The 25,636-nt window shown below is 37.5% G+C and overlaps 1 protein-coding gene across 9 annotated transcripts in view; it reads left to right on the top strand.

Moving 5' to 3' along the window:
- SYNE1 (spectrin repeat containing nuclear envelope protein 1) overlaps positions 1–25,636 on the top strand; it is a 287,608-nt gene that overhangs the window by 132,216 nt on the left and 129,756 nt on the right. For all 9 annotated transcript variants that reach the window (XM_077175388.1, XM_077175395.1, XM_077175394.1 and 6 more), the window contains 17 exons: positions 74–365; positions 1,078–1,250; positions 2,713–3,022; positions 4,825–4,989; positions 6,402–6,758; positions 10,093–10,229; positions 11,176–11,353; positions 13,385–13,567; positions 15,079–15,222; positions 15,552–15,707; positions 17,377–17,541; positions 18,634–18,806; positions 19,753–19,906; positions 20,045–20,188; positions 22,375–22,539; positions 23,853–24,170; positions 24,909–25,064. In XM_077175388.1, the coding sequence (XP_077031503.1) occupies positions 74–365; positions 1,078–1,250; positions 2,713–3,022; positions 4,825–4,989; positions 6,402–6,758; positions 10,093–10,229; positions 11,176–11,353; positions 13,385–13,567; positions 15,079–15,222; positions 15,552–15,707; positions 17,377–17,541; positions 18,634–18,806; positions 19,753–19,906; positions 20,045–20,188; positions 22,375–22,539; positions 23,853–24,170; positions 24,909–25,064 (3,370 nt within the window). The remainder of the gene's footprint in view (positions 1–73; positions 366–1,077; positions 1,251–2,712; positions 3,023–4,824; positions 4,990–6,401; positions 6,759–10,092; positions 10,230–11,175; positions 11,354–13,384; positions 13,568–15,078; positions 15,223–15,551; positions 15,708–17,376; positions 17,542–18,633; positions 18,807–19,752; positions 19,907–20,044; positions 20,189–22,374; positions 22,540–23,852; positions 24,171–24,908; positions 25,065–25,636) is intronic.

The following is a 25,636-nucleotide window of genomic DNA, read 5'->3' as shown; positions in this document are numbered from 1 at the left end:
CCTTCATAACCTCTGGCAATGGCTATAATACTTCATGTTTTCTGAAACTTTTAGTGTTATTATTTTCTTTCAGGGACTCTTTTGATCAGCTCTCCCAAACGGCACAGACTTTAAATGAAGAAGGCCATGGTGCAGGGAGAGAAGTACGTCTGGCTTCTCAACATCTCACCAACTATCAAAACATGGTCAAAAATGTCAAGGAGAAGCTGAGGACATGTCAGCTTGCACTCCAAGAGCATCTCATTTTTGAGGAGGCATTGCAGAGTATGTGGTCATGGGTGAAAGAGGTCCAAGATAAACTGGCATCATCACAGAGCACTATTGGAAGCAAAGCCACCTTGGAAAGACGATTGACACAAATTCAGGTAAAGAAGGATAGATAAAATAGATATTATGCATCAAGATTAATGTTGGGTGTGGGCCACTTCAGTGGGAAAGGTGTATTTTTATAATTTGTTCTTTCAATAGTTATGAAGAAGAGGATCAGAATTCAAGGTTATCTTGAAAAATGGGGATGGGAAGTAGAAAAACAGGATGAAGTTTAATGGAAACAGATGTCAGGTATTACATTTCATTAGAAATAATGAGCTATGAAAATGTATATGCAGGTCCAGAAAGCTTTCTAATAGAGGGGAGGCCTTGGAATAATTGACAGAGTCTCTCTGTCATGGCTGTGGCGTGTCTATCACAGGAGGTCTTCAGGAAGAGGTTAGATAAACAGCTAATAGGAGAGATTAGAGAGAGAGATATCATTAAGAAATCTGCCATGAGCTTTCCTGAGGTTTCTTCTAGCTATTACTGTGCAGTGCTTCACCTACTCAGTATCTGCTGCAATGTGAGCAGTATTTTAGGTTGACCAATGCAGTGAAAAACCTGTATAGCTGTGGGAAAAACTACTGGATCACTTGCACATGGCAAGGTACAGGCCCTTAGAAGAAAAGGTGCCCAGGAATTCCTACTGGATATGACTGTCAAGGATGGATGAGCTCAGAGAAGATGGTGTTCACTGCTGAAAGAATAACAGCTCTCATTTCTCATCAGGTTACATTTGATATTTTGACCTGTTTTGCCTCACAGGAGATCCTCTTACTCAAAGGTGATGGTGAGGTTAAGCTGAACATGGCCATTGGCAAAGGAGAACAAGCACTTAAAAGCAGCAATGAGGAAGGACAAAAAGTGATACAAACTGAGCTTCAGGCACTGAAGGATGTATGGAATAACATCATCAGTACCTCAGTGAACTGGCAGAGGTAAGAATCCCTGAAAAACACAGGTCAGACCCTGCCATCTTTGCTTACAGAGGATGATGCCTTACAGCATGTGGAAGTACATTCATTCATTATTGGTATGTGAGGGGAAATTTGCATTATCAGGGAGAACCAAAATTGACTGGGAAAAATACACAAAATTTCCTGGAAAAGATATTATGAGTTGACCCTATCAGATGAATCAAACTTCATATGAGATGGTACTTCATATTGATTTAAAAATTAATAAAAGTCACACCAATTCATACAAAGAAAAATCTAGAAAGCACTTTCTGAGTTTTTGAGCCTGTACTTTGGCAAGACCAAGAACATGTGACAGATATTTATCTACCTTGTCCATACATAACCCAGGAAAGGTTTCTCAATTCTGTTTTTCATTATGTTTCTTTGATTTAAAAAAAAAATCCTAATACCAACTCCAAATAATCTTTCTTGCATATTAAGCTGATTTCATCTCATCTTGACCTGTGTGGAAATGGAAAGTTTTTCTTACTGCCTGTGTGAGATAACTTTATACATCTGAAGGCCTCCATTATCTCTGTTCTAGACCGACTTATGTTTCTCAATTTCTCTGTGGTAATACTTTCTGGGCCTCTATCACACCTGTTTTGCTATTCAAGAGATTGAAGACTATCACCAGTTTGTCTACATTTTTTCTTAAAGTAAAAAAACTGAAAATGGTGCCACTTTCTTAGCTGCACCAAAATTGCAATTTTAATAGTATGTAGAAAGTTATAGTGGGCTGTCTTAATGATGTCACTCAAATTTCACCCAATTTTTATCATAAAATATTTTTTATATTAGGTTAGACTATGGTATTTCGAGGGAAAATCTTACCACACCCTTGTCTATCTGTAAGTCCCATGAAATGAGAATTACATTCCTCAACATGAATTCCAGAGAGATATGGTGATCTACTAGGAAAAGCAATATATAACAGAAGGGAATATATCTTATAAATTGCAAATGAGTCTATAGATAGACTCATTTACAATTTATAAGATATATAGTCTATAGGTTTGTTCTTTCAAAACTTGCCAGAATATCTCTTAATTGACAGTAATTTCATAGGCTGCTACATATTTTATTACTCTGTTCATAAAAAACTCCAGTAATGTTCCATATTTTACTTTGCTGAACAGACACTAAAATGTGCTTTTTATTAGTCTGAGGCAGATAGATTGCTCATGTAACCTGTAATAGGGAAGCAGCAATGTTGGTTGTACAAAGGGGCCCAAAAGCTACAGGAATTCTAAAATAACTTGGATGCATGTTGATGTAGGAAACAAAAGCAAGATGGAGAAAAAAGGTATCTTCTAAACCTATTGTATATGGCTATGGACAGTGTAACAATTCAGGTATAAGCAGCCTCTTTTTTTTCTTTTTTTTTTTTTCCCAAACTGTTTAAAAGTTCTCATCTGCACTTTGTTTCTTTTAATGTAAGCTGCCTAGATTCCGTCATTAGCCAGTGGAATGACTATCTGGAAAGGAAAATCCAGCTGGAACAGTGGCTAGAAAATTTGGATCACAAAGTGGAACAGCCTTTAGAACCACAGATTGGTCTGAAGGAGAAGTTTGCTCAGCTGGACCATTTCCAGGCTATCGTTTCTGAAATAGAGGATCACTCTGGTGATTTACAGCAACTCATTGGAAAAGCTGTGGAACTATATGAAAAAACAGAGGATGATTCCTTTGGAGATGCAGCTCAAGAAGAACTAAAAACACAGTTTAATGATATCACAACTGTAGCCAAGGTAGGAGAAGTATCTCCATTTCAAGTAAGTTAAATGTTTGGACATTTGTATATATAGCTAAAAATCTTTGATTTTTGTATTTTTTAGTAACTAAAGGATTGGCTGTGAATAATCTTGCCTCTGGTATAGTTGAGTCTAATAAAAACATTGAATGAAGTTTACTAAAATTTAATGGAATGCAAAAATGGTATTGAGAGTTGAAATTGCTGTGGTTATAATTTTGGAAAAGTGAAGGCCATATATTTTGTTCCTAGTTTCAACAGTAGAATACAATAGTATTTTTGATATTCTGACATATTTATTGTAATCTAATTCTTTTCATTCATTCCAAGCACTTTTTTTTTTCTTTACCTAGAAAGGGAAGAATAAAATGCCTCCCTGAGCAGGAAACATACTGTCATAAAGATAAATCCTATTGTCAAAAAGATTTATGCCCATATTTTGTGGTGTTTCAAGCCACTAAGCACTGCACATGCTATACAGGTATTCTGTTTGATTTCTAAGGAAAGATATGTGAGCTTACTGATACCTTCTGCCAACCAGATCATGAGAGTGAAACGTCTTGCCTCCACACTCTCCTTGTACTGGTGCTACATTTTGGTGTGAGCAATGTACACAGGGATGCATGGTTTCCTTTCCTAGGAGTCTTTTGCTTCCCTAGGAGGCTGTTTTGGTTAGAGTCAGGTGCATGTGGACATTTTCTTACCCTGTTGCTGCATAAAATGCATTGAGCTATAAAAACATTAAGAATTTGCTTTAGGTCTTCTTTGTTTAGCTAGTAACTATCCATTGTCTAGTTGACAGTGACGCATTCTGAGGGATTATTTCTGATGGTTATTTTCAGAGGGAACAGCAGGTCTTGTTAATCTAACTTATTTTTTAATAGCATTTGTTGAATGAAGAGTTACTCAAACTTTAAAATAACTGACTTTAATTTGGAGGTGGTTTAGTTTGAAACTGGCTCCAAGAAACTTCAATCTAGATTACAGTATCTACACAGGAGTAAAAATCTATTTGATTAGCTCATTTCACTTTTGGTTAGTTTTGATAAACATTCATTAGTGCTATCTCAGAATAATATAGTTTACTCAGTCAGACCAAAGGCAAACCTCAACCACTGTACTCTTTCACTGTGTCACAGTAAGATAAACTGACCCCACTCTAAGCTTACATTAAAAAGCTAACATGGAGCCAGGAAGCAGCTGCTTCAGGCAGTTGTGTCAGGGAAGGCATACTCTTTCTGCAGGGTAGTTGGCTGACGTGATGGTCGAAGTAGGACTCAGCACCAAAAGATCATTTTGTGCTTTTGGACAGCCTAAGTTTTTGTTTGTGGTTTTCCTGTGGGACGTCTCCATGACTCTGCTTAGCATTTGTGGAGACTTGGTGCTTCTAAGTAAGAGCTGTGTTTCTGGCAGCAATGCTGCACCCTGGGAGTGCTCATGGGTGATCTACAAGACCCTCTGGGGTGTACTGGGAAAAGCATGCCAGAGTGACACAGCTGCAGCATTGATATCTACTAAACCATATATTAGACTATTTAAAAGTTTATTTTTGCATCCATTTTCAGAAGGCTATTGCTCCAGCAGAAAATCCTTCTCCAGACCTACCCAAACCAAACCTTTCCCAGTTTCTCAGTGTTTCTCAGTCTCTGTTCTGATGCCACAAGCTATAACCTGTTCACTATTCAAATGCATGCTATGGAGTCAAACCAGCACTGCATGCTTAAAGCCAGCATTGTATTTAAGTACTTCAATGTAATGCTCTTTCTTTGTTTTTTGGGTTTTTTTTCATCTGATTGATAGGAGAAAATGAGGAAAGTGGAAGATATTGTGAAGGATCATTTGCTTTATCTGGATGCTGTGCATGAATTCACAGACTGGCTTCATTCTGCAAAGGAAGAGCTTCACCGCTGGTCAGATGCATCTGGAGATACACCAACTATACAGAAAAAGCTGGCCAAAATCAATGTAAGTGAGCATTCATGATTTCTTCTGCAATTCAGACCCTATGCTTTAAAAAAACCCCGGTCAAACAGTTGTGGGATCTTGCTTTTTTTCCTTTGAACCAGTGATTACATTTCAGTAAGCTGAAAGCAAGCTTTCCAAGCTGTGCTTTGTTTTCGACTCCCTTCTCATATTAACAGATGGAGTAAAAGTATAATCAGACCTAAGTTAACCACGGCACACATGGAAACAATTTGCAAGAGCGGAAGCCCAGTGGCATCACAGAAGAATGTGGCTTAGCTGATTAATGAATACTTCTCTTTCCTCATCCCTAAATACGCTTTCTCCATGAGCAGAATTGTCTAAATCAGAGACAACCTTTTGTAGTTTGCATGAAATGGAGATGTGTAAAGCAGCACAAGGATTGTGCCCCTCAAACATGGTAGAAATATGTGAGTTGTCTCCCTGTGTATACTCTCCTTAGCCTGGAACCTATTCTTAGCCATCTGAGTGCTTAAGAAATTTGCCTATTTCTGAGTACAACACTAAAGCAGGCTACATGTTTTGCCCATGCCTGGTGTTTACATTCAGATAATCACGCTAGCAACATTTTACTCTGCTCCTAAGCATGAGAGAGTGGGACAACGAACTAGATGCTAGATGAAGATTCAGGATCCCCAAGATCAAATTACAGATTTTTGTACATTCTGGGGTAATTTTCAGTCTCCTTTGTGCTCAAACTCCTGATCTGTAAAACGGGAAAGGGAGGATTTAGCAGCATCTAGTTCATAAGATGAACAAGAGAAGATGTAACATTACTGTAGTGTTTGGGGTGGTATTTATACATTCTCCAGTTTCTTAAGCAGAAAGGTCCCAAGATTGAGATGTCTGAGATTGAAATAAGGATGCCATAGAAAGAATTTAGCTCTGAAAACAAAACCAAAACCATACACTCAGAAAAAAGAAAAAAACAAACAAACATGTTCAACTAATTCTGGCACATCACAGGTCACAAGCAGGCTGAAAACTGCAGTTCTGTTTCTGAGACTGCTGCGAGCAGCTAAACACCAGCATTTCTTACGCAAGAGATCACAACAAAACCTTCATGTTCCGCATCTCAACCTAAATAGTATTTTTCGTATCTAAAAATACATCTAATAGTATTTTTCGTATCTTCCTGTCTTCCTCTCCAAAGCTGAAGACAGTTTCAGAACTGCTGTTGAATCCCCGCAAGGACCGCTGTTGCCTGGGCTTTACTCCCCCTGCTTCCCAGACCGCTGCCTTCAGGGACCGCGGCTCGGGGCGGTGCGGGGCGCTGGGGCCGGGACGGGACAGGCCGGGCCGGGCCGGGCCGGGCCGGGAGGCGCCCCCGGGCAGGCCCCGCGGCGCTGGCGATGTGGCAGCCCGCGGGTTACCATGGCAATGTTTCCCCGCAGGAGCTGGTGGAGTCCCGGCAGAGCGGCGCGGGCCGGCTGAGCCGGGTGGAGGCGCTGGCTCCGGCCGCCCGGCGCGGCACGACGGCGGGCGGGTGCCAGCTGCTGGCGGCCGAGATGCAGGCGCTGCAGGCGGACTGGCGGCAGTGGGAGGAGAGCGCCCGCCGCAGCCAGGCCGGCCTGCGGGACGTGCTCAGCCAGATGGCCCTGTCGGAGCAGGAGTTCGCGGCGCAGGCCGGGCGGCTGGAGGAGGCTGTGCGGCGGCTCGCAGGGCAGCTGGCCACCTGGGCGCAGGGGCTGGCCCCCGCCGACAGCCGCAGCACGGACGCCGAGGTGGTGGAGAGCTGGCGCAAGGAGAAAGTAAGGGCATGTCTCTTTTCCTAGCGGCGTTTCCGCTGTAGATGTGTGGTCACCGCGGGCGGGAAACTTCCGCCAAGCGGGACTATCCAGTGCATCGTAAATCAGTACTTGCATTTCTGTGAAAGCCGGACTTTCCAAACTCTTTGTGTTACCGTGATCACAGCGAGCGGTGTTGGCAGAACACGTCCCTCCCCTTGGCCTCTGCTGTACCAGGCTTAGCAAACGCTGCCTGGATTTTAGGTGTTAAACCCAAGGCTCGCCCCTGGGAGGAAGCCAAGGAGCTGGCACACCGACTCTGGGCTGCACTTCCAAGTTGCTCAGTGGTTCGAGCCAGAGTAGCATTTGATGGAGGAAATGTGAAGCTTTTCCTAAAAGCCAAGTAAGGAACTGGTGCCATTAAAATTTGTCAGGAATGTATTTGGCATATACTTTCCTTTTCTTGAAATATCCTCTACGTTATGCACATTGAGATCTTGCCCAATATTTAAAGAAATTAATCTGGAAATGGGTCTAATTCCTAATTGCTTTGCTTTGGAACGCAGTAGAATTGAGAGAAATAGAGGTTGTTTCTGTTCCTGATTGTCTCCTAGCAAAAGATTCCCATGTATATATCACAGCTCCTCCATGTAAATGTATACACATATTTGCAACAATCAAGATACATGTTTGTATCTCAACTACAATGAATCACAGATGTTGATGAAAGATACAGAGTATTTATCTTTCTGTGCAGCTCTGTAGTAAAGCAGTTTCAGTAGAGGGGGAGAGGTGTGTATTGCCTACTTTCTGACCCCTTGACTGAAGTCATGTTCAAAAAAGCCCCAGAACACAGCCCTTTTCTGTGAACTGAGATTATTGATCTCCTGCTGCAGGGTCTGTGCCAAGTTATTTCTGTGTCTTCTTCTTTCACAGAATTCCTTGCATGTATTTATGAAACCTGCTTGCTTGAGTGCCATTATGTGTCTGTAGGAGTAACAAAGAGGGCATTAAGATGAAGCAAATAATTGTACAAATATGAAAAATGTTCCATATATATGTGTTTTTAAAAAGGAAACAAAGCCATGGGATTGTAAGACACCAGGCATTTTTTATTTCATAAATGGAGAAGTATTAAATTGAAAGGCTATTGCTTTTATTAGTAGTATATATAATATGTACGTACTGTAGCTCTATATAAGAACACTCAGATTAGACAGTTGTAAAGTTTGGCTAAGGAGGAAGATGCAGAAGCAACTCATGAGCTAACTATGCATAGCCCCACTATGCAATTTTATTTATAGTTAGAAGAAATGTGACAGTAATCTTCTCATTGTTGGACCCCAGGGAAAGGCCCTATTGTGAATATAAAATAGCATTGCAGTTTCCATTTCTATTGTCTCACAGTGATTCTGTTGCCATGTTAGCCAAGGCCACAAATTAAAAATGCATTTCCTAATTCGTAGAATTAGCAAGATCATTCTGCTACTCTGTTATACTGAAGCTCTGTTCCCTTAGGTATGTGCAGCATTAGAGCAACAGATTTTGTGCTTGAAATTCAGCAAATTATTTTTGTAATTGTCAGATTCAATATTAAATCCAACTGGCTGCAACAGCGATATCACTGTATGGAAAAATGCCATGGTTAAATTTACCCTGTTTTGCAAGTTAGTGCTCCTGTTTGTTAGTAGGCTGTGCCTAAGGCTGTATATAATCAGAATAACCTCCTAGTAGTTTTTGAGGTAGGTTATTTGAAACTGAAAGACTGTGCCGGAAACAGGCGGTTCTAACCTTGTGTTAGTCTTAAGAGATGTTTTCTTTGCATAAAAAAGGGGTGGTTAGCAATTCATTATGGTGATTCCTGCCCTTGGCACTCTGTGACATCCTGTGTTTAGGTAATGTCCATTGTGGTGTGATTTTTAATGCTTTCCAAAAGAATGGTTTCAGTAGTTTAACTGTAAGTAAAGTAAGCAAAAAGTATTTAGTGTTTTTTTCTAAGCATTATTGCTCTTACATAATTACTTAGTTCAAATGCTACTTTATATGGCACTGAAACAAGTGACTATTTCAAGTATCTCTTAATCATGATTGAAGAGATTTATCATGTATGAGTAGCTCAAAGATAGTCCATAATGAATAATGTAAATCAGGGGAGTCCTGTAAATCTGCTGCAGCAAAATATCATTTGTAGTTTTCCTGGATATTCAATTTTGTGCAGAACTCATTACAATGTATATTTTTAATCCTCTTTTTTTTTTCTTCTGAATATGTATGTATAAATATATATATATATACTATATATATATACATGTATATATACTATATATATATACATATATATATATATATACACATATAAACTATATATATATATTCACACACACACACACATATATATATATATGTGCATTTTTAGAAATGTGTTTTGGGGGCATCTTTATCTCCTACTTCCAGGTCCCTGTTCAAATCTATCTTCACCTTCATATGATCTGTTTCTCAAGTTTATATTGTAAGTTTCTTCCAGACTGGCACTTTAGCCAAACTATTCTATACGTGCCAAATGCTCTGGTCTGCCTGCACTGCAGAACCTCTGCTGTTAGCCTGAGAGGAATGTCTGAAGAATTTAGTTCCTAGTGAGGCGAGGAGCCAAGTCTGCACTGCTCATTATGCTGGAGTAGCTGGCAGGATTCTGCAGTGGAGATGCTGTGGACATCATCAAGCACTGTTTTTGTTGGAGTACTTATCACACCTCTCCTTGTGACGCAAGCCAAGCCAACAAAATCTCTTTTTTTGTTTTGTTGGCTTAACTGTCTCCAAGGCACAAACCGTTCCAGTGCATCAATGACAGGCAGTAACCCAGTTACTCTGACATGATTGTGAGCAGCTGTACTTTTAAAATATGAAGTCATGTGTGAAAAGAGTTGAATCTAATCTGTTAAAAAGCTTTGTGCATAAATTAACTTTCTGGATACAGCTCAAAAAATTTTAATTGAACCTGCTGAACTCAAGTCAACAGGATAATTATATTTATATGAACACATATCATTTGCTATTCTCCAAATGTATGGACTTTTATGTGTGTACAGCTAATTGACAATGCTGTTGCTTTATTAGAATGAAATTTTTATCTTAAAATGGGCTTCAAGAATATTTCGAGCTAAGGAAGTTGGGGCATCCAGAAATTTGGTCTCTAAAAGCTCATAATTTCAAACAAGGTACTGTAGACTTGATAGCTAAAATATTCTTGAAATTAAATGTATAGATCTTAAATTAATTAATTTTAATTCTGATAAACTTTGATTAAAAAGTTGTGGCTTTTTTATGTTTACTCACCAATATTTTTCATTTATTTTAACAGGAAACATTGGATGCTCTGGTAAAGTCTGAACAAATGACAGATGAGATCAAAACTCAGTTGAATGATCTTTGTAGATTTTCCAGGGATTTAAGTACTCATTCTTCAAAAGTTTCAGGGTTGATTAAGGAGTATAACAGGTATGCATTCATCTTGTTTAGAATTTATCTCGTGTGTGTGTGGGGGGGATGATGAGCTGTCTTTAAGGGAACCATTAATTAGAATTTTAGAACTAGAGACAGACATATGCAATAGTTAGAATCATTATTTTGATTTTGGTGTCAACAAAAGTTATGCAAAGCAGTAATTTGAGTTTTTTGAAATTTTTGTTTTCTTGAATCCAGGCTGTGCTACTAAATTCAGCTGAAACTAAATGTACATCTATACCTGACGTATTACAGGAGTCCTTGTAAAAAAGTGAGGCAGTAATATGTCTTATTTGCCTGAAAGAAAATTAACTATACCAGCTAGTTCAGATATTTTTCTTGATTTTGTCCTTCATATTCTTCTTTGTTTAGTTGGTTTCTTGAAGCAGGAACTAGCTAGGAAAGGTAGTATTTGCTTGCTTTCTCTCAAGTCACTCTGATTTACTTTGGAGTATGACACCTGCATTTCAGACAGAAGAGTCTGTTGTTTCTTGCAGGAGATTTCAGCTTCTGGCTTCTGTAGCTGCAGGAGGATGTGATTACTCAGATTGATCCTTTATAACCTTGTGGACTTAACAAAGCCACAGAAGTTAGAATTTTATTCACTGTAGTCCTGCACCCTCTCCCTAGTGAGAGAAAGAGGCTTGCAGAATACATTGATGCTTAGGTGCACTGAGTCACTCTGTGGAAACACTTGTACCTGTCATATCTGTGACAGCTATGTCCCAATTTACATGCTTCACTTTTGAGAACTGAAAGCTTCTAATGGATTTCCTGGTGCCTCGGTTAAGTGCATAAATTTGGTAGGAGGAATCCAGGTTAACCTACCCTTACCATTGTGTTTCAGAGAACAAAATAATAGCATTGTCACCTAACAGAGTCCTGCCCTTCCTCCCTCCCTCCCTCGCTTTTTTCTTCTTCCCTGATGTGATAAACCCAGCCTCTGCCTGCAAGCCTCAAAAGGATGTCAGAGCAAAGAGCAGATCTTGCAGCAGAGATTTCGGACGGCTTTCAGGGACTTTCAGCAGTGGCTGGTCAATGCAAGAGTCACCACTGCCAAATGCTTTGACGTGCCTCAAAACATCAGTGAAGCTTCAGCGAGTCTGCAGAAAATACAGGTAACTTTATAGCAGTAAAATACTAGTCTGAGGGAGACCAAATCAATTTCATGTACAGCTCAGATTTATTTCTTTGATTAATTACTGCTTTTGTTAATGTTGTTATTGTTAACACTAAAGGTGACTCATTGCAGAGAAATAAACACTTTTTTTTTTCTATTTTGTTTAGTTTAATTACTGGGCTACAGTTTGTAAGTAGTTATGTCTCATAATAGTTTTCCTTGCCTTATTTCTTTTTTATAATGTGAGAAAAATGTGTTTTAGGTGGGAGAGTACTGTAAATCAGAATGATACCAGAATGGAGTCTTAGTACCTGGAGTTATTTCACAATTAAGTGAATACTTTTCATCATGTATGAAAGTGGAGCCCTTATGGTACAAGAGCAGAGTTAAATTATAAGCAGTAGGAGCAGGCATTTAAAAAGAATATTTTTTACATAAACATAAAATAAGCCCAAACAGTTCTGTGGAAAGGAATTACAGTTGAAAGTACATTTTAATAAATCAAATGAAAGAAAGTTATTTTATTAATAGAACATAGCTATCATTTTAACTGAAACTAACAAAATGAGAATTATTTAATGAGGCTGTTATACCTTTAGTTAGATAGTATAACAGAAGAAATTCATAACTGTTTCTCAGAAAACACCAAAAGCCAAATCACCTCTTCCTCATTTTGCTATATTCACTTTCCTTTGCTTAAGGAGTCCATATAATGCTGTCTTGATAGATCAAATATTTGACTGCATCATGTTGAGAATATCCTCAGAAGGGGGAAAAATCCTGGTAATTTTTTGAATTAAATATAAATGTTTTAGCAAGGCTGGGAGTTTTTTTCAACAGTGGGTTTCTTTTTTTAAATCACTACAGCCCCCTCATAATATAAGACCATACCTTGTTCTCCTTCTCTCTGAAAGCTGCCTTAGGTGAAATAAACTTTTTTTGGACTGCTTTAGGACTTCTAAAGATGTCTTGCTAACCTGTATAAACCTAAAATTTTGTTTTTCTTGAAAGTTAATGTTCTGTCTGTTAGCACATTTTACATCATTAAGTCACCAATATGTTTCATTTTAATATAGCCAGAATCTATAGTCCAAGTATCTCTAAGTTAACAGACCCTTTGGATTCTCCAATAAGACCTCTCATGTGACACAGAATCATCACCTGACCTAATAATTTTGTGTCAAGCCTGTTACTCCTGAGCATGGGTGTAACCTAATGATTATGTGTATTACATAATCACGATAATGTAATATACATAATCACGATAATAACAATTTAAAATATTTCTATATAAGACTACGAAATTTCTTTGAGTCCTAAATGCTGACAAAGTTTTTTAATAAGTTACAAAGAGATTATTCCAGTAAATTGGAATTTGGAACAAATTGGAAACAATCTATCTGTTTCCTCACATTTCTGTATAATTCTTGTACCTGCATTTTTCCACACACTTATTGCACACCAGCACCATGCAAGATTTCTGTGAAGACTAATATTTCTAAACAGGGAAGGTAAATTAAGGATACAGAGGCATAAATCACACAGATTGGACATTGGTCAGGTTCTGAGCATCAGCCCACACCACCACATGCTCATGGCAAGTCCAGCACAGCTGGAGCTTGCCCATGGGCAGGGGTTTGGTCCAGTGTGTGCCTCTGAGGGTGTCCCTGTGTTATCTCTGTTAGGATAGCAGTTCACTGAAATGAAACTTTTATCACTTTCTGTACTAGTGGTATTAGAGGGAATATATTACCCAACTAGATCAGTTGTAATTATCTCATGAAGTACGGAAAATAACCCTAACCCTAATCCTGGAGTCTTAATATGTGTATTATTCAGACACTTTGATTTCTGAATCAAGTAGCTGTTTTCTCCAACTCCCATCAATACAAACAATATTGAAACGAATTTACTGAAAATACATCAGCACATTAGCAAGCAGAAACCCTCATCACTGATCAATTTTCTAGTAGCTTGACTTTTTGGGACTCAAAGTTCACCAGTTAGCTTTTTTTATTACTATTTTTAGGAATTCTTATCAGAAAGTGAGAATGGGCAACAAAAGCTAAACCTGCTGGCATCCAAAGGAGAACTACTGTGCTCTGTTTTACCAAAGGAAAAGGCTAACGTTATCCAGGACAAATCTGCTGCTGCTAAAGAAGATTGGAAAAATTTTATCACCACACTCCACCAGAAGAAATCTGCATTGGAGGTATTGAACCAGTCACAGTGAGGAAAGACTGGATCTAAATTTCCTCTTTGCTTCTATTTCAAACAGCACAGTTTAGATGTTGTGTATATCTGTGAGTGTTTACTATGTGACAGAACTAAGAAGTAGATGCTTTCAAGAAGTCTTACTCTTCTGCTTGCATTTTGCTTTTGTTTACTTCTGCTATCTTTATGACCTGATTTCACTTTAATGTGGCATTTCATGCAGAAGGGTGTTGTTCAGAATCAAAGACAGCAGTTCCTGAAATTCAGTAGTCTCATCAAATGCACTGGGTTTCTAAAAAATATTTTCTTTCTGAAAAATGGTTTTAGTACGGGTTTCTGAAACAGCTGCTTATTGAATAGTCCCAGCAGAGTATGCAAATTTTGTTTCTCTTACTGCAAATAAGTGAAATGTACTTATTTAATTGAGCAACTTTTTAAGTAACTGCAAGTGCCTTTCTCTGTTCAGAACTAACAGTTCAACCAGTAGGTGGTGAATATCTTAAAATCATAAACTTTTTAAGGTCATAGGTTTTAAGGTCAAAATGTCTCATCTGAAATTCCCTGCATAGAATAGGATAATTAAAGTTCCTCAGCATTCTTGTTTCAAACCAGTGCTGCCTAGACAGGTGATAAAAAGTTTAAATACACTTAATGCATTATGTAGGAAAGCATTTCAAAGAAAATTCTCAGGTAGCAAGGACTTACCTTTCTTCATCTCAAGGTTGCCATGGAAAGAGGATGTTCTCAGTCTTTTTGAGTCAAGCATTTTTCAGTCTCACAGGCTTAGTTTTTTATTCAGATGTTTAAGTGATATGGGTGTAGCTGAAAAGAAAATTAAATATGTCTGGGGGAAAAATACATTAAAATAAATAGGGCACAGGAGTTATGCTGTTCAGGTTTTTATTCCACATTAATTATTTTAGGTGCTCTTTTATTAAATAGTGCAGAATAAGCCTGCAAGAAAAGTATGCAGGCCTGAAGGAATGCTGTCATATGGATTTAATGCACTTTTTATGATCAAAATTTTACTCTATAAAAAGAATACAACCAGAAGTGTTCCCCAGGAGTGGGTTGAATTTAGACATTACCTAGAAATCTTAGCAGCCCATTTAAGGAGGGCTTAATGTTAATAACTGAAGTCACATATTAGATAACTCACATCCCAAATTAGCCTTTATTCACACTACCTTAGTTATGCAAACTGGAATTAGATTAAGTCAAGTCTCTCAAAATGTGTAAAGCTTTACCATCAAAAGAAATTTGTTTCAGCCTTCCCTCAGCTGCGTAGTACATTGTTACTTCTATTTTGCTTTTTAAAGTGTGCCCTATCAAACTTTTATTTCAGTGTCTGTGGGATAAGAACAGGCAGAGCTCATGTAATTTATTTGAAGAGTTTTTTATAATTTGCCTGCAGTTATATATCCTTTTTGTGTTCTTGATCTGTGTGTTATGAATTAGTTATGTCTAGTGCACTGGGAACTATTCATAGAAATTTGCATGCCTTCCTAGAGCTTAAAGATCCAGATGAAGGACTTTGAAGCAACTGCTGAGCCTCTGCAGGAGTGGCTGACCACAACTGAGAAGATAGTACAAGGAAGTAGCAGTCGGCTCCATGATCTTCCTTCCAAGAGGAGAGAACAGCAAAAGCTGCAGGTGACTTATAAGGGCTCTTAACACAGCCAGACCTTCCCGTTCCATTCTCCTGGCCTCATTGGTTACTTACAAAAGCTTAATCATTCTAGCATCCTGAGCTCTAAATAAGATGGGAACTGTTTTTGAGGTTTGCTGTTGATGATCCTGTTCCATCAAGTTTTGCATCTCCACGTTTCTTATGACATGCTGCTCCATTGCTGTAACCGTATGGTGTGCCTGTCTCAGCAAGCTTGCCATATGTCACTTCTATTTTTCATGGCACCTTCATGCTTCTCCATCTCCTGCTTTCTTGCACCCACTCTTATTATTACTGTGCTTGTGCTTTACAGTCTGTCCTTGAGGAAATAAGCTGCCACGAGCATCAGCTCAACAGGCTAAAAGAGAAAGCTCAGCAGCTGTGGGAAGAACAAGCTGTCAGCAAAAGCTTTATGCGCAGAGTGTCTCAGTTGTCTTCTCAGTATCTTACTCTAAGCAATCTGACAAAGGTAATGCATCCAATGTATGTGCTCCTAAGCAACTCCTGTGATGTATGTGGGGAAAAATAAAGACTGAAATGTGAAACACTGCAGTTATCTTGCTTGCCTGCTCTGTGATATGTCTGAGCTATTCTGTCTTTCACATTGACTTATAAGAGTGGAGAGTAAGGACTGTCAACAAAATATAACTGTGATTTTTTTGTTATTAATTTTTAAAAGTGTACTGATCAATAGGTAAATCCCACCCGATTATACAATAATCAGACTTTATTTTGATTCTTTCAAGCATGAAGACAGTTTTGTAATAAGTTGCATCTGAAAGAGGCATTTTTCAAAAATTAGCAGGGATGGAGTTTTTTCTAGAAAATACAAGATGCAGAGAAGTTGTTATTTTATCTTATCCTATAATGATGATTATTGGCATTGTAACTATTTTCACCTAAAAGTAATAGGTTGGTATTCTAAAAAAAAAAATTACCTCTTAAGCTGCTTTTAAATGTTCAAGGGGAGGCATAGGCCAAATTTTAAACCATCAGACCAAGAACCGAGAGTTTAACATCCCTTTTTTTGAGCTTCCCACACTTCACCTCTTAATAGTTCTACCATCTCTCTAGTGGAGACAGATAAGAAAACCTCCATATTAAGACTGTTATTTTTCTCAAAGTTCATGTCATGAAGAAGGCTTGATAAAGGCTTACAGTTGCTACAGTAACTAGAATGTTAAGGATATAGGAAATATGTTTTGGAATAACAATTCAATTCAGAAAGTATATGTGTTTAAGGGATTGCTACTTTGGCAATTCCTACTTTTTCTGTAGAAGAAACAATTATAAAGCATATATTTGATTTACTGAAAACGATTGTATGCATGGCCATAATAAATTTTCATGTCTACAAAATGAGAAAGTGAAAAACGAATGACTTACTAACACAGGCTTATGCAAGCAGAACTTGTAGGAGAGGTCAGGATGAGCAGGTGTCATCTAAGGTGCAGGATACATATGGTCCAGCATATTAGAGAAACCCTGAACCCTTTTGGATAGCCATGGATCTTGAGGAAGATCCCTCTCAGTAATTTCCAAAGCCTGTTATATTGACTTGATATTAGTTCTCTGTCACAGTGGAAAAAACACACTCTGCCTTGTATTCTTGTTCACCTCAAGCCTTTTAGCAATGTAACTACAGCATTTGTTTTTGATTTGTATGAGTGTCAGTGATTTTTTTCAGAAGAATTGTTTTACTAGTGAGAGTCATTGAGGAAACAGGTCTTTACCAAATATCAACAAAGCAATTTTTGCTGCAGTGGTGTAGCTTCTTGGGCTTAAATCTGTTGTTGCACTGGCTGATTGCACAAGTTAGCTTCCATTGCAACAGTGACATGGAGCTTAGATGTGATTTACCATATGTTTAAGAAAAAGTGAAACCAGAAAACTGCAGCTTTAGATTTAGAAAATAAAAAAGTACATTTCTGAGATTTTAATTTATATTTTATGTTTGGACAATTCATTTGTGTGTGAATGCAAAATCCATTCCATGCTTAAGTGTACTTGTAATTATCAGTATATGAAGCAAACTTCTCTGTATGATCGATGAGACTCATTCTAAAATCCATGAGTTGGTATAGGGAATAGGGAATCCTTTAAATAGCTGTTGGTGCTAATTGCAGTATGAATTGCAGGAGAAAGTTTCCAGAATGGATAGGATTGTGGCAGAGCACCAGCAGTTCTCACAGAGTGTCAAGGACCTCCAGGACTGGGTTGCTGATGCAGTTCACATGCTGGATTCCTACTCCCATCCTACTGCAGACAAGAGTGTTCTGGATAGCCGGATGCTAAAACTAGAGGTATGGAAACGGGAGTTCAAACCTGCTCTCTTTTACATATGTATGAAGAATCCAAATATAGGATAGTTAGTTGTTGCATATTAGTCTAATAACTGTTGTTCAGATGCTGATTTTCAGTTTATTCAAAAGTAACTCCTTTTGTAGCAGAAAGAGCTCGTTACTAGAACTTTTCTCTAAGTAGATAAGGACCTTAATGACATGGACAACTGCATATATGAAAATTCTTGAAGTACTCAAAAGATGTTGTGTGGCTGATGAAGATTAAATGGAAGAAGTAGGGTAGTCACTTCTGTTAGATTAGTATATTTCAATATACCTAGATCTTACACGTGATACAGTTGATTCAGCAAATCTTTTCCTATAATTATTTGCTTTTAAAATGGTGGCGACAGTTAAGAAAATAACATCTGCTAACAACAGGTGCTATTTAGGGCATTATTTAGAAGACAATATTTTCATTTTATTGATGTCTTGGATTCTGAGCCAAAGATCTTCAAAATTATAAGGTTAGGTCAAAAAGCAAAACTAAAATTATGTTTTGGCTTTTGTTTATTGAATCTTTTGGGTTCATGCTTTCAGGCTTGTCATGGCTACATAGTGTTAAAAACTGTGAGTTTGCAACTGCACAACTCCAGGAGCTGAAGTCCCCAGGCTAACATTGATGACAGATTTTATTTGTTGATACTTTCATGTTGCAAATATATACTGGAGTGGTAGAACTGTATTTCAGCTCTGTAGAAGAGCTTTGTCATTACATCTTGTTGTCTGTATGAATGAATCCTCCTGTTTTCCTTCTAAGTGATGTTTTCTTTGGAATGTCAGCCTTTTCACTGAACAGTACCTTTTCTGATATACTCTAAGTACCTGCACAGATTCCACAAAAATTTTCCTGTAAACTAAGGGGTTTTTTAATAGCCTGAACCTACCCATTGAAAGTCACTTCCTTTTGTGAAGCCCAGCTGTGAACCCCACTGTCCATCTTCCGATTCACTACAAGCTGCTAAATATGATCAGGTTATGTTCCATTGAAGCTAGTTAGAATATTCATGTCCAGGTAATGATAAAAATAAAGTATATCCATTCACTTCTTAGGGCCTGCTAGCAGTGAAACAAGAAAAAGAAGTCCAAATGAAAATTGTTCTGACAAGAGGAGAATCTGTTCTGCAAAATACTTCTCTGGAGGGAGTACCAGTGATTGAAGGCCAATTGCAAAATCTGAAAGACAGCTGGGCTTCTCTTCTGTCTGCTTGTATCCAGTGTAAGAGGTAAAAGGGGAGTGAGGTCAAGAATGATGCTTAGTAACAAAGCACTGTCAAAGCTTTTGAAATGTAATTTTATTACTTTGGGAGTCAAATTCATGTAAAATGATTGTACATGCCAAACAATCTTAGAAGTTGTGATAGATTCATTTGAAGTAGAAGAAGGGGAGGAAACTGAGAGATCTAAGCTTTATTAACACTTATTGTCAATGTACTCCTAAAATTGGATTCCATGTTCATCATCTTGAATATTTTACTTTGTATTGCACTTGATGCTTTGAAACCTCAGAAATGAGATTTTTTTCATGGGCATTAATGGTTGCTCTGTCAAGATCCTGCCTGCTTTTCCACTGGCTACCATTCCAAAGAACATACTGTAAATTACAGTTCCAACAGTGCTGCTCCTAGTGATAGAATAAAGAAATATAAAGGAAAAAAATTGAGATTTCTCTGGTGGAGCATCAATAGTTGCAAATATTTCAAGTTAAAGAAACAAGGGTAATTAAACATTAGAATGCAGCAACTTTTGAATGTAGGCAAAGGGGCAGGAAATTTCTGATTCTGGATCTTATGCTTTCAGTTGCAATTCATTTACTAAACCTAGAACGTGTCAGCTACATAAATTACTTAGATAATAAGTAATTATATAATAAATATAAATTATTTATCTAATCTAAATAGATAAATTATTTACTATTTATAAATTATTATTTATAGATCTAAATAAATAAATTATTAAGATACTTAATATACCAGGTTTGGAAAACTTAATTTCTCTTTGTTAGTCAAACAGTACTGCTAGTTAAAACCTGTAGGATTTTAATAGATTGCTTATCTTGTGATGTATCTCTCTCATAAAAATATTCTAGAATATCTGTGTATGACTATATCTCACAGCTCAAATAGCACAGAACTTTCACTATCACAAAAAATATGTATTTTTAAATTACAGTCAACTTGAAGGAGCTCTCTCCAAATGGACGAGTTACCAGGAAGATGTTAATCAGTTTTCCAGATGGATGGACAAAGTAGAAACAAGTATGAATGCTTCTGAAAGGCAATATGCTGAACTGAGGGAAAAAACAGCTGCCCTCAGCAAGGCAAAGGTGTGTTTGATTTACAACAAACCATCAACAAGTACATAACACCTTAGAGGCAATAAACCAAACTGTCTAGCTGCAAGATTAATCTGTGGTCTTGTTTTAATGGTGCCCTTTATGTGTTCTTCCCTTTCTGTTTTGCAGCTACTCAATGAAGAGGTGTTGAGTCATAACAGCCTGTTGGAGACTATTGAAGTGAAAGGAAAGGGCATGGCTGAGCACTACATTGCTCAGCTTGAGCTGCAAGACCTTCAGGAGAGGTATAAGTTCCTCAAAGAAAGAACAAAGGTACAGTTTTTCTTCATAGCACTACTTGTTTAGCTGGCAACAAGGAAAAGATATTTTCATTGATCATTTATTTTACAGTTAGATGAGGATTAAGAGTTTGGGGACAGCTGTAACTTACTGAAACAGAAACCTACTAGGGTGATTAACAAGTCTGTCTTCCTGTACTGAGCTTCAGGTCTTTTAGAAGGGTTTTAAAAATCAGAATAGTCTGAGGAACTCCATGTCAAAAGGTTCATTGACTTCAGCCAGATATAACTTTACCCAGTGTGACTGAAATGTTGAAAAAATCTTCAGACTTGTGATTTGCATAAGTGTATGGTTGCAATAAATTGTATCAGTCAGTTGTGTGATTCACAAATGTTTGGCAACTACAGAGATTTTATGAATGAGCATGAGCCTTATTAGCAAGTAAACTGACACAAGTGTAATAGGTACTGCATTTCCTGATAAATATTGATTTTGTATATCTGGAAAAATTTAGGACATAGATTAAGATCAGGATGGGGTTTAGGGTAAGATATAAAGTAAAAAAGAAATAATAAAAGACCTGGTGATAGAGATAAATCTAGGCAATTACCTCCAGTTAACCCAAGTTCTTCTGTGATAATTAAATAATGACTAACACATGTTCAGACAGCTGACTTTGCTTCAGAATAGTAATGTAGTAAAATTGAATTCTGTTGTCTCAGTGATGCCTTTGTCATGAAGAATGACAAAATTCAAAATTCAGCCAAAATTCAGTTTTTCAAACACATAAGTGATTCAGTGTTTTGTGAACCTCTCTTCCACAACTGCAAAAAATGCCATGCTCGATATTATTCTTTTGAGCTTGAGTGAATAAAATTGCTCAGATTTGCAGAGAGATAGACAAGTCCTGGGAAGTGCTGGTAAATATACTGTTCCATGGAGATGCTCTAGTCATTACCTTTTTCTCCTACACAAAGCTATACAAGCTACCTTTATTTGCTCAGTTAGAGTAACAGCATGGGAATGAGAAGAAATGGATGGTGGATGGTGGCTCACAGAGGAGTTCTGTACATATTACCTCATGTAGCAAGAAGCATTGCTTCTTTCTCCAGATGACTGGGCTTCTCTGTTCCCAGCTGTGGTGATAGTGTTAAGTATTAATAGGGCAATCAGCTATGAGAAAGAAATTAAAAATTCAAAGCAAATAGCTGGAAAGTTAAGAATGTTCAAATATTTTACTGATCCTCTGGCCAGGCTGGAAACGTGATAAGATTCCCTAAGGATTTATGGCCCACATCTGAACAGACCAAGAGTTTTAATTTCCTAAGCCCCTGTTGAGAGGCAAGAAAACTGGTCTCTCTTCTCCCATTCCCACTTCTGGGCATGGACAAGCCTTTTAAAAGATGTGATAGGACTCCTGTTCTCCTCCTTTGTCCCGCTAGATAGACCTGTTAGAAATAAGAGGTAAAGCAGACAGTAAATTCATAGGTTTATTAAATTGTTTGTCTTTTTATCAACCTGCTGCTCTCAAATGAAGCCTGTCTTGTCTCCATCAGAACTTGGTTCCCCATTCCCATAATTTCTTAGAAGATGGGAATTACATGTAGTATATTTTTTTTGCACTTAGTAAGAATAATCTTGTACCAATATATGACACCTTTCCCTCTGTACTCCAGATACGGTAATATTTTAGTGCTGAAATTTTTGTAACTTGCTCACCCACATACACAGAAGAGTTGTAGTCTGTTTCTTACTGTGTGTAGGGACTGCTGATATCTTCAAACTTAAGATAGTGGATATTCCTAACAGAAGATTCCAGTTCCATTTGCAAAAAAAAACATGTCAAGCAAAAGAAAAGAATGCAATTTCTAAGGTCATATGCTTATTAATCACTTCACCAACTTGATTAAATTGCAGTAAAAAACAAGGAAGTTTTTTGTTATTAACCACTAAGGTGTTATTTAAAAGTAATCCCAGATCAAAACTCTAAATCTAAGTTACAATCTTATCTTCTGGAATAAGTATTTTTACCCCTATGTGCCTCCCTCTTTCCCTATAATCAATTGAGTCATCTTCAGAATTCAAGTACTCTTGAATTCTTTGAAAGTTCAGCATCAGATTCAAACCTTTTCCCTTGATGGATGGCTGGGATTTATGTTCTCTTGGTTTGACAATACACTAAGATATGTATCCAAATTTGTAAATATTTTCACATACAGGAGGCTGTAACAAAAGCTGAAGGACTGCTTACTTTACACCAAGAGTACCAAAGAAATCTGAAGGCCTTTGAAGTATGGCTGGAGAAGGAGCAGGAAAAACTTGACTGTTTATCACATCTTGATGGTGATGCCCAGGAGCAGGAGGCAACACTACGAGATTTACAGGTATGTGATCTGTGACACCCTCAGGAAAATAGAAATTTTAAAAAATAGAATTAAATTTAAAAAAGAATCAATCCTCTGATGGTATAGTAACAGACTAATATTTATTGCCAGACAAAAATTGTCTTGAGACCAACTGGAAATTGCAATATATATGAACCCTTTGTTACTCCAAAGTAGTGCCAATAAAGGTAGTGGAAATACCGTTGCTCATTTCTGGAAAAAAGTGTCAGGCCTTGAATGAAATCTCCAGGCATAATAATCCTTTCTTGAAAGTATTGAATTTTTGTTAGTTGTTGCTCTATCTCTTCTTTTCCCTATGTGTTTCGTAAAATACGAAGAGTGTTTTCATTGGTGTTCCATCTTTTATTGCTCGCAGTGCAGCTGCACCTACTTTCAGGCAGTTCCACTCACTCAGACTGGCTCCCATAGTGAGGTGGGAAGACTTCCACTGACTGACTTCAGTGAAAGTGAACAGTAAACCCATAGCGCTTCAGTAATTCCCCAGTTATTATCTTAAGCTGACTTAAAATGCTTTAATACCTGTTGTTGAAGGAGCACAAAGTCTGTACTTGAGATATGAAATGTTTATTACCTTATTCGGGATACTGAGAGGGTCTTTGTATGATCAGGGACTCTGCATATCCTTCTGCTCATTATAGTTACTCTACAAAACCCATTTGAAAATATGGATATGTATCTCAAGGGAAATCTGAGATGAAACACAACTGTGTTTTGTAGAGGTAATTTCCTTGTTATGTTTTCTAATCAGATTTAATCACTTTGTACTTTGATTAATTGCTAATAAGCATGAAAATGCCATATATGTCTAGGAGAGTGTATCAAAAATTAGTCTGGAGTGTTGTCTCAAACATATGTAACAATAAATTATTGGTTTATTTTGGAAGATTGAAGCCTCATTTTTTAAAGAGATTCAACTTTAGAACCAGTCTTACAGTCTGCTTTCCACATCTGGAAAGTTTTGAATTTATGCTGTGGTGAATGGATTCCATCCATCCATCCCATGCTGTCTCAGGCAGCCAGTGTTTCAGAACTGATGAACTTGACAGGAGAGGAAAGAATTCAATGCATGCTTTGTCAATAATTTTCTGCAGTTCAGTTGTCAGTAATAATGATACTTGGTGTGCTTTGTAAGTGAGCATGCTGTGTTATTAGAGGAAAGACTCTCTAATATATGTTTCACCATAGATAACTAAAGAGAATGCCCAGCTGTCTTCTGAGGAGCCAAGGGTGTTTTTGCCATGCGTGAATGAAAGCTGTCAATGTAGGGTATGTAACTAACTCTGCCTTTACAGGAGCTGCAGGTCCACTGCGCAGAGGGACAAGCATTATTGAATGCTGCTGTCCATGCCAGAGAGGAGGTAATTCCCTGGGGAATTCCCCAGATAGAAGACAGAGCCCTGGAATCCTTACGGCAGGACTGGCAAGTTTATCAGCACAGGCTTTCTGAAGCAAGAAGCCAATTAAATGCCACTGTGAGCAAACTGAGGTTAATGGAGAAAAAATTTCAGAAGGTTAATGACTGGTTAACAAACCTGGAGGAGAAAGTTGCCATCAGGACGGGGAGGAGGTCTGGTAGAGCAACAAAAGAAATGCAGCTTCAACAAATGAAGGTAAAGAATATAGTTAAGGCATTCCTTAAACAAAATAATATGTGTGGTTTCCATGTCAATTCCTGATGGCACTGCAAAAATGAGAGCAAGCTTTTCAATTTATTCTGAGTTGTTAACTAAAATTATGTTTCCAAGAGAGCTTTGTGCCTTCTAAATCCAGGTTCCTCACATTTTACTGGTGGAGGTATGGCTATAACAATGTTGAAATCTTGCAGGGACATCTGTAATTCAAATTCTCTGTAGTGTATGACAATGTAACTGACTACAAAGATAGGCAGTGGAATGGAAAAGAATAAATATGCTAACAAGAGTAAAATGTGACCAACTGTGTTATGAAGTCCCCACTGTGTTGATGTAATAATTCTCCTTGAGTCGAGAAGACATGGTTCTGAATAAACACAGGAAGCCAGGTTACACTTTACAGTCATCTTCAAAACTTCAGGTGAAATCTATAGAAAATCCAGATTGTATTTCTACTATTAGTTTTCAAGGGAGAAAAAATTGCAAGTATTGTATCGGTAGTAATGAAATGCAGTCCATATGGGATGAAAATCTTTCCAGCATATTTGTTACAATAACTTTCATTAGATTCTGGTTTATTTTCCAGTTGTAAATGAATGTTTACAGCCATGTATTTGTTTTTCTTTTCAATGATTTCCTGACTTAGTTACAATTAAATTCCTGATTGTTTGAGATGTTTGAATCAGTCATATAGGTTTGATAATTTCTTTTTCATAGAAGTGGCATGAAGACATTACAATCTACAAAGATGATGTAGAGGAGGTTGGGGTATTGGCTCAGCAAATACTAGAGGAAAATCTCACTGCAAGTAGAATGGGAAGTCAAGCTACACAGCTTACATCTCGCTACCAAACTCTTCTTCTTCATGTCTTGGTAAGTAGCATCATAAGTTGTAACATCATAAGTTGCCAGTTAAGAAGCAAATACAAGCGTTTGTAATTAGACTTTATCAGAGTCTGTTTATTACTGTAGATTCATTAGCACAACATTCACATATACATTCAGATACATATACACATTGATTTCATTGCATTAAATGTATTACAGAAACATAATCAGGATAATGAAGCAGAATGCCCTGTCACTATCTTTTTTGATAGTTTCAGAGGAGAAATTCAGAATAAAGTATGCTTGAATGCCAATTGACCTGCAGAGAAATGTTTTCATACTGCCACTGATACACATTAGTATGTAGAGTTTTGATTTGGTAAGGTGAAGTCTTCAGGTTAATTTAAGTAGTAATTGCCCCATAGTGCTGTAATGAAAAGTCACAATTCAAAGTTCAAAATGTGAGTACATTTTCAGCGTTTAGTATTAGTTCAGTTTTAACATTGGTGATTGACATACGTGCACCCTGACAAGAGCCCTGTAAGAATTATTCACTATTTATGAAATAACTCAAAGCTTATATGTTTTATCTTTGTATAATAGATTTTATTAATAAA

The sequence above is a fragment of the Agelaius phoeniceus genome, chromosome 3, assembly GCF_051311805.1.
Source record: "Agelaius phoeniceus isolate bAgePho1 chromosome 3, bAgePho1.hap1, whole genome shotgun sequence".
NCBI classification, from domain to species: domain Eukaryota; kingdom Metazoa; phylum Chordata; class Aves; order Passeriformes; family Icteridae; genus Agelaius; species Agelaius phoeniceus.
The sequence above is the reverse complement of the archived record's forward strand: the minus strand, read 5'-3'. Positions and strand labels throughout refer to the sequence as shown.